This window comes from Cucurbita pepo, chromosome 18, assembly GCF_057944985.1.
Source record: "Cucurbita pepo subsp. pepo isolate OVF chromosome 18, ASM5794498v1, whole genome shotgun sequence".
Lineage (NCBI taxonomy): Eukaryota > Viridiplantae > Streptophyta > Magnoliopsida > Cucurbitales > Cucurbitaceae > Cucurbita > Cucurbita pepo.
The window spans coordinates 10,259,717-10,271,044 of NC_141815.1; the positions used below are offsets into that span (position 1 = coordinate 10,259,717).

The 11,328-nt window shown below is 37.5% G+C and overlaps 3 protein-coding genes and 1 long non-coding RNA gene across 5 annotated transcripts; 1 reads left to right on the top strand and 3 right to left on the bottom strand.

The window, feature by feature from the left end:
- Positions 1-243: 243 nt before the first annotated feature.
- LOC111780118 (uncharacterized) lies at positions 244-3,848 on the bottom strand. 2 transcript variants are annotated; one of them, XM_023660410.2, is made up of 6 exons: positions 3,319-3,848; positions 2,668-2,958; positions 2,409-2,582; positions 2,202-2,308; positions 1,458-1,756; positions 244-1,069 (listed from the first exon to the last, which is right to left on the bottom strand). In XM_023660410.2, the coding sequence occupies exons 1-6, from the start codon at positions 3,445-3,447 to the stop codon at positions 468-470; spliced, it is 1,602 nt and encodes a 533-aa protein (XP_023516178.2). In that variant the 5' UTR covers positions 3,448-3,848; the 3' UTR covers positions 244-467. The 2 variants fall into 2 exon arrangements, with proteins under 2 accessions (XP_023516178.2, XP_023516179.2); XM_023660411.2 differs by having other exon boundaries at positions 2,668-2,955; positions 3,319-3,842.
- Positions 3,849-5,447: 1,599 nt separating this feature from the next.
- Positions 5,448-7,594, bottom strand: LOC111780120 (large ribosomal subunit protein bL35c). Its single transcript, XM_023660414.2, has 3 exons — positions 7,250-7,594; positions 6,239-6,355; positions 5,448-5,687 (listed from the first exon to the last, which is right to left on the bottom strand). Exons 1-3 carry the CDS (start codon positions 7,508-7,510, stop codon positions 5,610-5,612), a joined length of 456 nt encoding a protein of 151 aa, XP_023516182.1. The 5' UTR covers positions 7,511-7,594; the 3' UTR covers positions 5,448-5,609.
- A 771-nt stretch (positions 7,595-8,365) lies between these two features.
- On the bottom strand, positions 8,366-9,304 carry LOC111780122 (uncharacterized). Its single transcript, XR_002812797.2, has 2 exons — positions 8,990-9,304; positions 8,366-8,907 (listed from the first exon to the last, which is right to left on the bottom strand). It is a non-coding gene; the product is annotated as an uncharacterized LOC111780122 (long non-coding RNA).
- LOC111780119 (AP2-like ethylene-responsive transcription factor At1g16060) lies at positions 8,884-11,269 on the top strand. Its single transcript, XM_023660413.2, has 8 exons — positions 8,884-9,038; positions 9,148-9,230; positions 9,367-9,375; positions 9,489-9,577; positions 9,671-9,744; positions 9,874-9,924; positions 10,013-10,089; positions 10,373-11,269. Exons 1-8 carry the CDS (start codon positions 8,884-8,886, stop codon positions 10,918-10,920), a joined length of 1,086 nt encoding a protein of 361 aa, XP_023516181.2. The 3' UTR covers positions 10,921-11,269.
- Positions 11,270-11,328: the final 59 nt, after the last annotated feature.

Consider the following 11,328-nt stretch of genomic DNA (forward strand, 5'->3'; position numbering starts at 1 on the left):
GAGAAAATTTTAAATTTTGGGTATTATAAAAAAAAAAAAAAAAAAATACAACACATGTCTACATTTGAATACGTTAAAACTAAATCTCTGGACTTTCGAGCTGACTCTTTCAACTGTCGCCTAATTTCCAAACAAGTTGCTTAGTTTAGCTGTTCTTTGACTTTCAAGAAGAGGGCGAACTAGTTTTTAAGAATAAAGACTAAAGAATCTACTAAAAAGATAAAGTCCTAGACTGAATCGGACTGAAACAAGCCAACTAGAACTCGATTAGACCAAATTTGTAGTTTAACCCACTTGAATGTAGAATCAAATCATTCTGTGTACAATGGCTGTGTACAATGGCAGTGTTCTGTGGTCAATTGTAGGCTGTGATGTGAACCTAATAAACGAATTTTTACACACAGGGGGGTTCCTCCATCCGGAACCCCCATACTATCCAAACACCATGGAAATTAGCTTGCAACTAATTAATCTTGACCTTCATCACCATTTGAGATGTCAAAAAAGAACTTAGGGAGCGATGCAATTCGAGGAAGATGCAACAACAAATCGCCAAATGAATCTTTCCTTGACATAGCTGAGGCTTGTATGCTTCCAGGAACATCCTTGTTAACTTCTGGATGAATGTTGATATGGTCTCCAGTATCCCTGCCATCCCTCCACTCTGTAGCATCCTTGAGTCGAACTTCCTCTTCGTGATTGTCAACACAGTTTTCGCCACTGGTTTGGGAACTTTGAACGGCAGCAGGTTCTTTCTGCAAAAGGCAACAGAGAGAATTGACTCTTGACATGACTGATACCTCAGCAGGAGCTGCTGATGACAATTGATCGTCACTCAGCAAGTAATGTGCAATTTCATTCAGCATAGATTGGTATTCCTCCGAGCCATCATCAACAAAAGGCGTCTTTGTAGAAGCCATTTGTTCTGTAATATGATGTCCAATGTGGCTTACAAGGTCACCCATCGACATGGATGGATGAAGCCCCCGAACCTTTATCTGCTCCCAGTTTCTCGGCTTCCTGCTAACTTCAGTATTTCTATTCTCTTCAATCTCATGAGCGTCCATCACTAACGTACAAATGGTGACATTGATCAGAGAAGAACATTGGGAAGCAAGCTATAGAGAACGAAGAAATTATGTAAAAAAAAAACTGGAGGGTACTCCAAAGAAAATTCGCTAAAACTGGAAATCGAGACAGTAACGTTCACAAATACTAGATGATTAATGCGAAGCACATCTAGGATGCTATTTTCGCGTACATGCTTTTGAAAATCCAAGGCTTGTATAATTGACTAGTCAGGGAAGTCTGATAAATTTAAAAGAAATCGGGCATGCTGTGGCATTGATCTACCTGTCACCCATCAATATCATATCTTCCAAAGATTAAATGTAACGTAATTAGCTAATGAGAGTGATCATTTTTCAAGCCCAGACCAACTTGCAAGTTTATTGTACCTGAACTGGGGGAAGGCACCTCCACAGTGAAAGGTTTGAACACCATTTGAGGGGAAGACTGTTCTACCTCCAATGATGACGCAACAGATGATGAAACTACATCCTGGAAAGTAGTAAGTAGAGATTGATTGTCATTCTCTGCTTGATCCACGGTCGTAAAAGTAGAGGCTGATTCAAAATATGGAGATCCCAACACGATCTCTGGTTGTCGGCTTAAGAAGTTCAGGCGTGAATCGCACTGGATGAGCTTTTCGAAATGCTTGTTTAGAACCCCATGTGGACACTGCAGAAAATGCTGCCTATACACCACAGGTCCAATTTACATTAAATATAATCCCTTAAACAGTCCTAGCTAACTATCCTACTAAGATGAAGCTATGCTCGAACAATTACAAAATATACTTCTCATACATGTTTGCCATTTTCTTCCGCCAAGTCTCATTTAAAATAATCCGTGCAATGAGAGTCTCAAGAACATAATTAGGCAACTTTCTAATCGGACAAAAAAAATCGTTGAATTAAAAAGAATGCAAGACATGATCCAGCAATTGCTGCAACAATCTTCTAATATAAATTGCACGTATCCATAGCAAAGAAGTAATGGGGAAAAAATGCCATGGTCAACAGGAGAAATACAATAAATTCTAAACCTGCAAACCCAATTATCATCTACCAAGATTATAAGTAGTAGTGAAGTGCTTCCAAACAATTTGGACCCCAACGCTGAGGAAAATGAAGATTTACCTCTGTATGCTGGCCTCACCGTCAGTAAAATCAGCTGCTGCTTGCCACAAGGTGTGCTTCCTCGGTTGAGGGTTGGTCTCCCTGAAAAACAGAGGCCGTCTAGCCAACTGCACTAACCAAGCACACCAAGATTCAAGTAAATCATCAAACACAAACTAGAATGGAAAATCCAAAACTGATGTTCATAAATAATCATGAAGTCAATACCACAACGTTTAGTATAGCAGGTCCATCATCAGGACAATTCGCTTTTAAAGCCATAATGTCTGACCATTGTATCTCAATTTTACTTTTGAGTCCACCCTCGAGGATTTCCCAGACGATCTTATGCTTAGCATAATAACACTTCGCCACTAAATCACCTTCATGTCTTGATTTATACTGCATCATAAAATGAGTCAGCTGGAGACATGCTTTACAAACTCAAAAATAGTAAGGCATTAGTATCTAATAATTTAGTAAAGACCTCCCAACGTCCAATCTTTAAAAATGAAGCTGGGAAGTTTGAAGCCTTTAGTTTCTCAATGGTACCCCCCGGCAGGGTAGCCTCCTGGTTGTCTTTTTTAACCACAAACTCAAAAGTTTCACTGTTTGAAGCTCCAGCCACTGTAGACGCACTCTCCTGAGAAAGCTTCATTTGAATAAGATCCAACAGGGACGGGCTCTTCCTTAGCATCAAACCAAGAGGACTAGGCTCATCGAGTGGATGATTGTGTGAAGAGGATGCATGTAATGTGTCAGGTCCCCAAACAGACTGCTAATCCACAGACAACATCAATTGCTCATTAATTAACTTCTATTCAGAAAGAACAGAACAAACATTTCGTTCTCGCTCACTCAAACAAAATTCTGCAACAGTTATTAAAGCGGATTAAGATTAACTAAAACTTATGCAACTGTTCACTTCTCATCCAAATCCCAAAAATAAACCGAATAGACACAAATGCATTCAGCTCAAGTAGTTTGACTATAAGCTACAAATGTTCAAATGAAAAGTCGTTTCACCAAAATAGCGTACTAATTTGGAAACAAACGGCCATGAAAATTTTCCATTTCTTTTCAAATCCGCACCATTCATCGAAACCAGATAGAAGCGAAACAGATTAAGAAAAAAAACCTTATGAAAATCGGGCTTAAGCCGCTTGTCCAAGTGATCATGCTCCTCGTGAAAGTAATCAGCACACTCCCGCTTCGCCGCTAATTTCTCGGGATACAACGTCATCTTGGAATTCACGAATTGCACCATTGATATTCGAAAACGCAACAAGATTATACGACAGAAAGAAGAAGAAATGCAAGAAGGAGAGGATCACGAACCCTAGAATTAATAAGGAGGAAATTAAATTTAGAGCGGAAGTTGTCGTCGGCACTTGGCGGCGAGGAGACTGCTTATATCAACACGTGCCGAGTTGAAATTCCCATGTAACTCGATCTTCGATCAAGATAAAGGGAGGGGAAATTACGGAAGTAGAGTTGGTGCATTGGCAGAGAGATGGGGGAAGGAGGGGTAGAGTTGTAAACTCGATTGACACGTCAGACAAAATGGGAATATACGTGGGAAAGCGATGGATTGCGTAAACAAAAAAAGACGGCGACGGCGACGGCGACGGCGAGTGGATGGTTTTTGAAGGATACGTGGCAGACAACCGAGAGGAAGCTTAGTTGTTAGGTATGGCCATGGGTGTTGCCTTTTTTACGTAATCGGCTGACACGACACGGCTGTTCCATAAGTAATAATATAATGTCCCACTTCAACCTTTTTATATTCTAAGAAAATTAAATAAATAAATAAATGAGGGTAAAGTATTATAAAGTACAATTTTATACTAATTAACGTGTATTATTTTTCTCCAACGTGGAATTTCAGCTCTTTATAATATATATATATATATTTTAAATAATAATTATCGAACAAGATTTAGATATACCAATTTTAACTTGGATCGAGAATTTAATATCTTAAATATGGAGATTTAAGTGAACAATCATCATCTTGTAACGCTCCACTCACCAAGAAGCTTGATTTACAGTTGCTAACGGTTACAGACACATTATTTTTACATAAAAGTCAGTTAAAAATAACAAATTATATATATATATATATATATATATATATAATATGTACAATAAAGTCATGTACAACGTAAAATTGTACATAGTTTCAAAATATGATAAAGTAAATAACACAAACGGTGAGATCTCCCGTTGAGTGAAGAGTAGAACGAAACATTTCTTATAAAGACGTTTATAAGAGTGTGAAAACCTCTTATTAGTAGACATGGTTTAAAATCGAGAGGCGGATGGTCATACATAACGGGTCAAAACGGATAATATCTACTAGCGATGAATTTGAGCTATTACACAAATAAACTCGAATCTAGGTAGGATCTCTGACGTCTCCAACTCATCTATGCCCCCCGAACAAATGCATCTTTTTCGGAATTGAAAAACAAGTTTAAGCATAACAAATGCTAGTATATAAACAAAAAACAATCATTTCCCTTAATGAGAATGTCTTCAAAGGGACGCAAACACAAGATGGGGCTGGACTTGAGCAGAAGAAGGTGACAACACCTCACAACTTTAGCCTAAAACAGAAGCTTCAACTTTGAGTCAAAAAGAATGGTTTAAGCATGGCCAACTTGCCTATCCATCCCATAATTGACAAATGAGATAGTTCAACCACCACATCAGTTTAGTACCATTTTATAATAACCCATCTCTATCTATCTACATAATAGGCTCGTCGGGATATACATTACTTCCTACATTTTCTTCTTACACTTCATGGATTAACGTAACAATCAAAGCACACCGCTATCAGATATTGTCCTCTTGGGGCTTTCCCTTTCGGGCTTCCTCTCAAGGCTTTAAAATGCATCTGCTAGGGGAAGGTTTCCACCACACCCTTATAAAGAGTGTTTTGTTCTCCTCTCCGACCAACGTGGGACATCACAATTAAATTCCTTTTCATACAAAAAAATGGATAGAGAGATCAGAATAACTACAGTAAGATTATGACTTCACCTGTTCTCTTTGGAGTGATGATTTTGATTCTTCTTTGAGGAAGTAAATCAAAGAAGAAATCAAATTTGTTTATTGTATAAGAAGAAATTAGATATGATTACTTTGTTTATGAGATGAAACAGAGCAAACAGGGCAGACTTCCCAGATCCTCATAGTTTATAGAAGAAATAAAGCTCCATCTTTGTAGCCTATGAAGTTAGCAAAAAGAAAGAGAGGAAGGGAATTAAAAGAACGCGTACCATTATCAACTGATGAAATAAATTAGAGATAAGATCTTTAAGCAATCGAATTTTTCCATTTGATGAGTTCTGGAAAATTGAAAATCGTTTGATTACACATGAAGTGAGTAGAGGCTGGTGTAGTGGGGCGGGGTGATGGCCTCTACTTGGCCTGCCTATTCACCTTCAGGTACGGCAAAGCACCAATCACATTATCGTAGTCACTCCGGCTCACTGGGTGCTGTGTTAAGACGGAAACCAATCAAAGAAAACACTCGGTAACATAACCAGATATACAAATGCTGAGAACTAGCCAATTTTCCTTGCACAACAAGAGCAACCCACCACACTTTTTTGGTACTATAGAAGGCACTTTGTTCATGTTACAAAATCTTAGGCATGAATATTGTTGGTAAAATGAATTCTTGTTGCTCTAAGAGTTCATTAACCATAAGATCTATATGCCCACAGGGGAAATCAGAGGACTCGACCAGATGGTAACAATCTAGATCGAATCAAATTTGAACACAAGGCTAAAGGAACTGCCTTTGTTGCTCTCAGACGCAACCAATAAATCAATAAAAACTAGGCTGTGTACTACATTCTGAAAATTCAAAACCAAAGCTATTTTCCTGTCAAATAACTCGTCGCACAGTGATTGAAAATGGTGGCTGCATTGGCTAAGTTTTGATCCATTTATATAAACCCTCTCCCAGAAAAACTCTCGAAGTTTGGAAATTTCGCATTAAAGATACAGAATCATAAAAATAAAAACAAGTAAAGATGGCATACCATTTTGGAAAGCCGTAGTTTCCTCTTTGTGTTCTTCTTGTACAGCAAATGCTGCTTTCCAGCTCTCCTCCGAACGATTTTCCCTCGACCCGTTACTCTGAATCGCTTTGCTGAAGCCTATCCAGTCACACCAAACAATCAAATCAAAAGGAAAAAGAAAATAACAGTACAATACAAGAGAAAGAGAAGACAATGTTAGGAATCACTGCCATCCACAATTATATGTGAAATTATATGTGATATTGTCCACTTTGAGCATAAGCTCTCGTAGCTTTGCTTTTAGTTTCCTAAAAGGCCTCATATCAATAGAGATGTATTCCTACTTATATATCCATGATCAACCTCTTAATTATCCGATGTGAGATTTTTTCCCTAATAATCCTCCTCTCGAACAATGTACTCCATAGAGCCTCCCCGAAGACGTATGGAGCTCTTGAACAACTTTCCTTTAATCGAGACTCGACTCCTTCTCTAGAGCTCTCGAACAAAATACACCTTTTGTTCGACACTTGAGCCACTTTTGACTACAAGTTTGAGGCTCACAACTTCTTTGTTCGACATTTAAAGATTCTATTGACATGGCTAAGTTAAGGGCATAACTTTGATACCATGTTAAGAATCATGACTCTCCATAATAGTATGATATTGTCCACTTTGAGTATAAGTTCTCATGGTTTTCTCCTAATGCTTCAATACCAATAGAGATTATTTGTTATTTATAAATCTATGATCAACCTGTTGATTAGTTGATGGGTGACTGTTCTCCCGACCCTTCTCAACAAAAATAATAATGACATTAGCCCCTTCAGTAATGTCTAGAATTGGGTACCGCAAGGAGTACTTGAAATTCAATCCCATTCTCGAATCATAATACAAATTCGATTAAAACAAAGAACAAACATATCCAATTATCTAGAATACTGAAATTAACTTCAATTAATCAGAATCCAACCAGAATTAAACCATACAAAAATATCCCAAAAATCACAGAGAATTGAGGGAAATAGAGACCTTGTGGGTTTTCATTTTGTACCCTTTGGCAGCGACAACAGTGAAGGGAGTACGAATTCGAGAACTGGGAGCAATGTGACATGGCTTCTGAATTAAAGCGACTCCAAACCTGGAAATGTTGTGGGAGGAACTAAGCCTCAACGAGTACGCCTTGTTCGACGACGGGAGCCGGACAGAACTACGAGAGACGCGAACTGATGAGCGAGAGCACAGTGGGGAAAACCTAAGACCAAAGGACGCCGTTGCCGAAGCAGATGCCATGGCTCCTGAAGCTTGGAAGCGTCTCGTCTTTCTCCTTCTTGCCAATCTATACGAGCCTCAAACTCGGCCTGGTGTGCGGATAAAGTGAATAGCTTTTATTTCATTTATCGATTTCTTAATTTTGAAAAAATAAAAATATTTCTAGGGCCAAAATAGTACATGCACATTGGTCGTCCTCATATTTATTATATGTTACAATTTTTCATTTAAAATTTTAAAAAAATTATACTTTTAATATAGTTTTTAACATAGTCAAATTAAATATATGATTTTAAAAAATGTTATAATTTTTAAAGATATTTTTATGACCAGAACAAAAGCTGCCCTGAGCTGGTTGGATATCAAGCTTCATTATCTCAATGTCCTTTCAATCATTGGTTTTTATTATTTTATTTCTACCGTTAATCAATGAGCCAATATATTAAGATACTGATTTTAATTCCTTCTTTTTTATTAATATACAATTTATTCCGTCTATTAAACCTTAAAACGTCATTTTTATTTGGTGGTGAAGAATTTGAGCTCAGCTTAAAAAAAGTAGTGATTGATAGAGTGACACATGTGAATATATGAACTAGTGGTAGGTGACATTACTGGATCCATGGACCGTCTTGCCAAGAAAGAATGCAAAACCAACGTTAAAAATGAATGAGATAGAGATTCTAAAAGTTGTAGTCGTTGCGATAAATAGACGATAAATTGAGCTCGAGAAACAAATATTTGCAAACACTTTATTGAAGAAAAATAAAATATTTTTATTGATTCAGTAAATTTTAATATATATATTATATCCCGTGAGATCAGACAAAATTTATGCAAGTTGACCTGAATTCTTAATAAATACTATAATTAGTATGATATGGAAATATTAATCATTTTATATATGGATATAAATAAAATTGGATTTAAAATTAAGAAATATTAAATGTAGAATAGCAATCAAATTAGTAAAAGTGAAATTATTCCGTCATTTGGTGTAGAAGAAAACAATATAAAATCTCGTTGTTTGGAAGAGCGGTAGAAAGTGATAGCGGAAGAGGGAAGATTCCAGGCAATGAAACCGATGAAAGACGGCAGAAATGGAGAAAGAACAACCGTCATGGCCGGCTCCAATTTTACCACGAACACTTCTAAAATGGAAGGTTAAAGACAAGGTAGAAGAAGCCATCCACTAAAAAACCGATTGATGAAGCATTAGCAAAATAAGAAGAAAAAGATAAGGTCCATGGCCGGTTACCTTACAGCTAGCTCTATATTCAATTGAACGCCAGCCCTAACTCCACTCATCATCGCCTCCGATCTCGAGATTATATAACCTATATCCTTCCTTCATAACTTTTATCGTCAATTTTAAACTTCTTGGAAATTTCACAATGGCGAAATCCACATCGCAACAACTTCAGATTAGAGAATCGAACAACAATGTAAATAAAAATATTGTAATGAAGACGAAAACAAAGCGAACTCGGAGGAGCGTACCGAGAGATTCGCCTCCTCAACGAAGCTCCATTTACCGCGGCGTTACTAGGTTTTATTCATCGCCCTTGCTTGCTTCTCTACGAGCTTCTTCTTCTTCTTCGTCTCTCTCTGTCTCTGTCGATTGATTCTGACTTCGATTGCGCTTCTGTAAACCCTAGGCATCGATGGACGGGGAGATATGAGGCTCATTTGTGGGATAAGAATTGCTGGAATGAATCGCAGAACAAGAAAGGAAGACAAGGTAATTATATATTTTTTTAAAAAATTAAATTACAAATTTTGAAAAATAAATAACCCGGCTCACTCGGTTTCGTTGTCTCGGCTTGGCATCTCGGCTTGGCATCTCGGCTTGGCATCTCGGCTTGGCGTTCGCTCAGTTTATCTTGGTAAGCTATTTATTTATCATAATTACAATTTAATATAAGCCATTAAGTATTTTCTTTAATTATTGAATATATTTATTACTGAGTTTTTACCTTCGGGTGGTAATTTTGGAAAGGTGCATACGATGACGAGGAAGCTGCAGCCCATGCTTACGACCTTGCAGCACTTAAATACTGGGGCCAAGAAACCATTCTTAATTTTCCGGTGATTTTTTTTTTTCTCAGCTACGTAAAAGTAATTAAAATAATAGTAAATTATATTTAGTGCTGAATTTTTATGTTAATTTGGTAATTTCAGCTCTCGACGTATCAAAAAGAGCTGAAGGAAATGGAGGGACAGTCGAGGGAAGAATACATTGGGTCGTTGAGAAGGTTTGAATTACTTATCCCATAAGATTATTAAGGAAATTATATTATTTTGGGTCGTTGATAGGATCCATAGACTTCCGAAACAAATCTTATACCAATGTCGTTATTAACGTTTAATCATTCAACTTCCAGAAAAAGTAGTGGGTTTTCTCGTGGGGTTTCCAAATACAGAGGCGTTGCCAGGTAATTCATTTCTATAATTACATTTAAATTATACAAAATGTAATTAAACTTTTTTTATTTAATAAATGAGCTTAATTTGAATGTGCAGGCACCATCACAATGGTAGATGGGAAGCTCGAATTGGCAGGGTGTTTGGCAATAAGTATCTCTATCTTGGAACATATGGTGTGCTCTTTCTTCCATTTTTCTTTTCTAAAGAAACCAATGTAATAATGCTACAAATATTTGTTTTATATAAAAAAAAAAAATTAATATTTTTTATATGTACATTATACACATTTAAATTTGGATATGGTAGTTTATAAATTATAATATTCATAAAATGCAATGGATGAATTATACTACTAAAAATTCATGCATTATTAATTTGATTTCTATTATTGTAATTTAAAAAGTATAGGGAATTAAATAATTAGAAACTAATGGGTTGATACCTAAATCTTCGTAGCGACGCAAGAAGAAGCAGCCACGGCGTACGATATCGCAGCCATAGAATACCGTGGACTCAACGCCGTCACCAATTTCGACCTGAGCCGTTACATTAAGTGGCTAAAACCCTGCAACGACGTCGTTTACGCCGGCGACCACACTCTAGATATTGACTCTGTCCTCCCAAGCCCTAAACAAGAACTGGACCTAGGGCTCTTCCCGGCGGACCAAAACCAAAGCAGCACCGATTCGGCGACGGCGGAACCAATTGCCTTACCTCCATCCCACAGACCGACCACCACCAGCACGTCAGCTCTCGGCCTCCTGCTACAATCTTCCAAGTTCAAGGAAATGATGGAGATGAATTCGGCAACGGAGTGTCCGTCGACGCCGTCGTCAGCGGAGAAGCTCGAACGGCGACGGTGCTTGTTTCCCGATGATGTTCAGACTTTCTTTGCCTGCGATAGCTCGGGATCTTACTGCTATGGAGAAGCGGATGATGCAATTTTTAGCGATTTCAACTGTTTCGTACCGCCGCCGCCGTCGCATTACGATTTTGACGATTAGAAGAAGGATAGAAGGATCGAGGAGAATAATTAACGAAGCATCTGCAATATTGATTTTAGATTTAGTAAGAGGAGTTTTTAACATTTGCTGATTAAAAATAATTCTTTTATTTTGACTAAAGATTCCAATACCCATAAAAATTTAGTTACGAATTTTTAATACATTTTCGTGTTCTTGAAGATTGTTGGGAAGAAGATTATAAATAAAATAAAATAAAATAAATAAATAAAAAGGTTTATAGAGGCCTTGGGGTGCTGACGTGGCACCAAATTTGTCGGTATCTGCATCAATCAGCAATAGTACTCATTTGGTTGGAACTTGGAACGAGCTGGCAAATTTTAAAAATTCCCGCGTACTCCATTTTTCCTCCCCCCCGCCCCACGAACATTAGTGATTGTTTGGTGGCAA

Excerpts from the sequence above, each read along its gene's own strand:
- LOC111780118 (XM_023660410.2), bottom strand. The coding sequence starts at position 3,447 with ATGGTGCAATTCGTGAATTCCAAGATGACGTTGTATCCCGAGAAATTA. Across the intron at positions 2,959-3,318 it reads TTAAGCCCGATTTTCATAAG|CAGTCTGTTTGGGGACCTGA; the intron begins GTTTTTTTTCTT and ends TCTGTGGATTAG. Across the intron at positions 1,757-2,201 it reads GGTGAGGCCAGCATACAGAG|GCAGCATTTTCTGCAGTGTC; the intron begins GTAAATCTTCAT and ends TGTGGTGTATAG.
- LOC111780120 (XM_023660414.2), bottom strand. The coding sequence starts at position 7,510 with ATGGCATCTGCTTCGGCAACGGCGTCCTTTGGTCTTAGGTTTTCCCCA. Across the intron at positions 6,356-7,249 it reads ACAAAATGAAAACCCACAAG|GCTTCAGCAAAGCGATTCAG; the intron begins GTCTCTATTTCC and ends GTGACTGGATAG. Across the intron at positions 5,688-6,238 it reads AACTACGGCTTTCCAAAATG|CACCCAGTGAGCCGGAGTGA; the intron begins GTATGCCATCTT and ends GTCTTAACACAG.
- LOC111780119 (XM_023660413.2), top strand. The coding sequence starts at position 8,884 with ATGGCGAAATCCACATCGCAACAACTTCAGATTAGAGAATCGAACAAC. Across the intron at positions 9,039-9,147 it reads ATTTACCGCGGCGTTACTAG|GCATCGATGGACGGGGAGAT; the intron begins GTTTTATTCATC and ends TGTAAACCCTAG. Across the intron at positions 9,745-9,873 it reads TACATTGGGTCGTTGAGAAG|AAAAAGTAGTGGGTTTTCTC; the intron begins GTTTGAATTACT and ends TTCAACTTCCAG.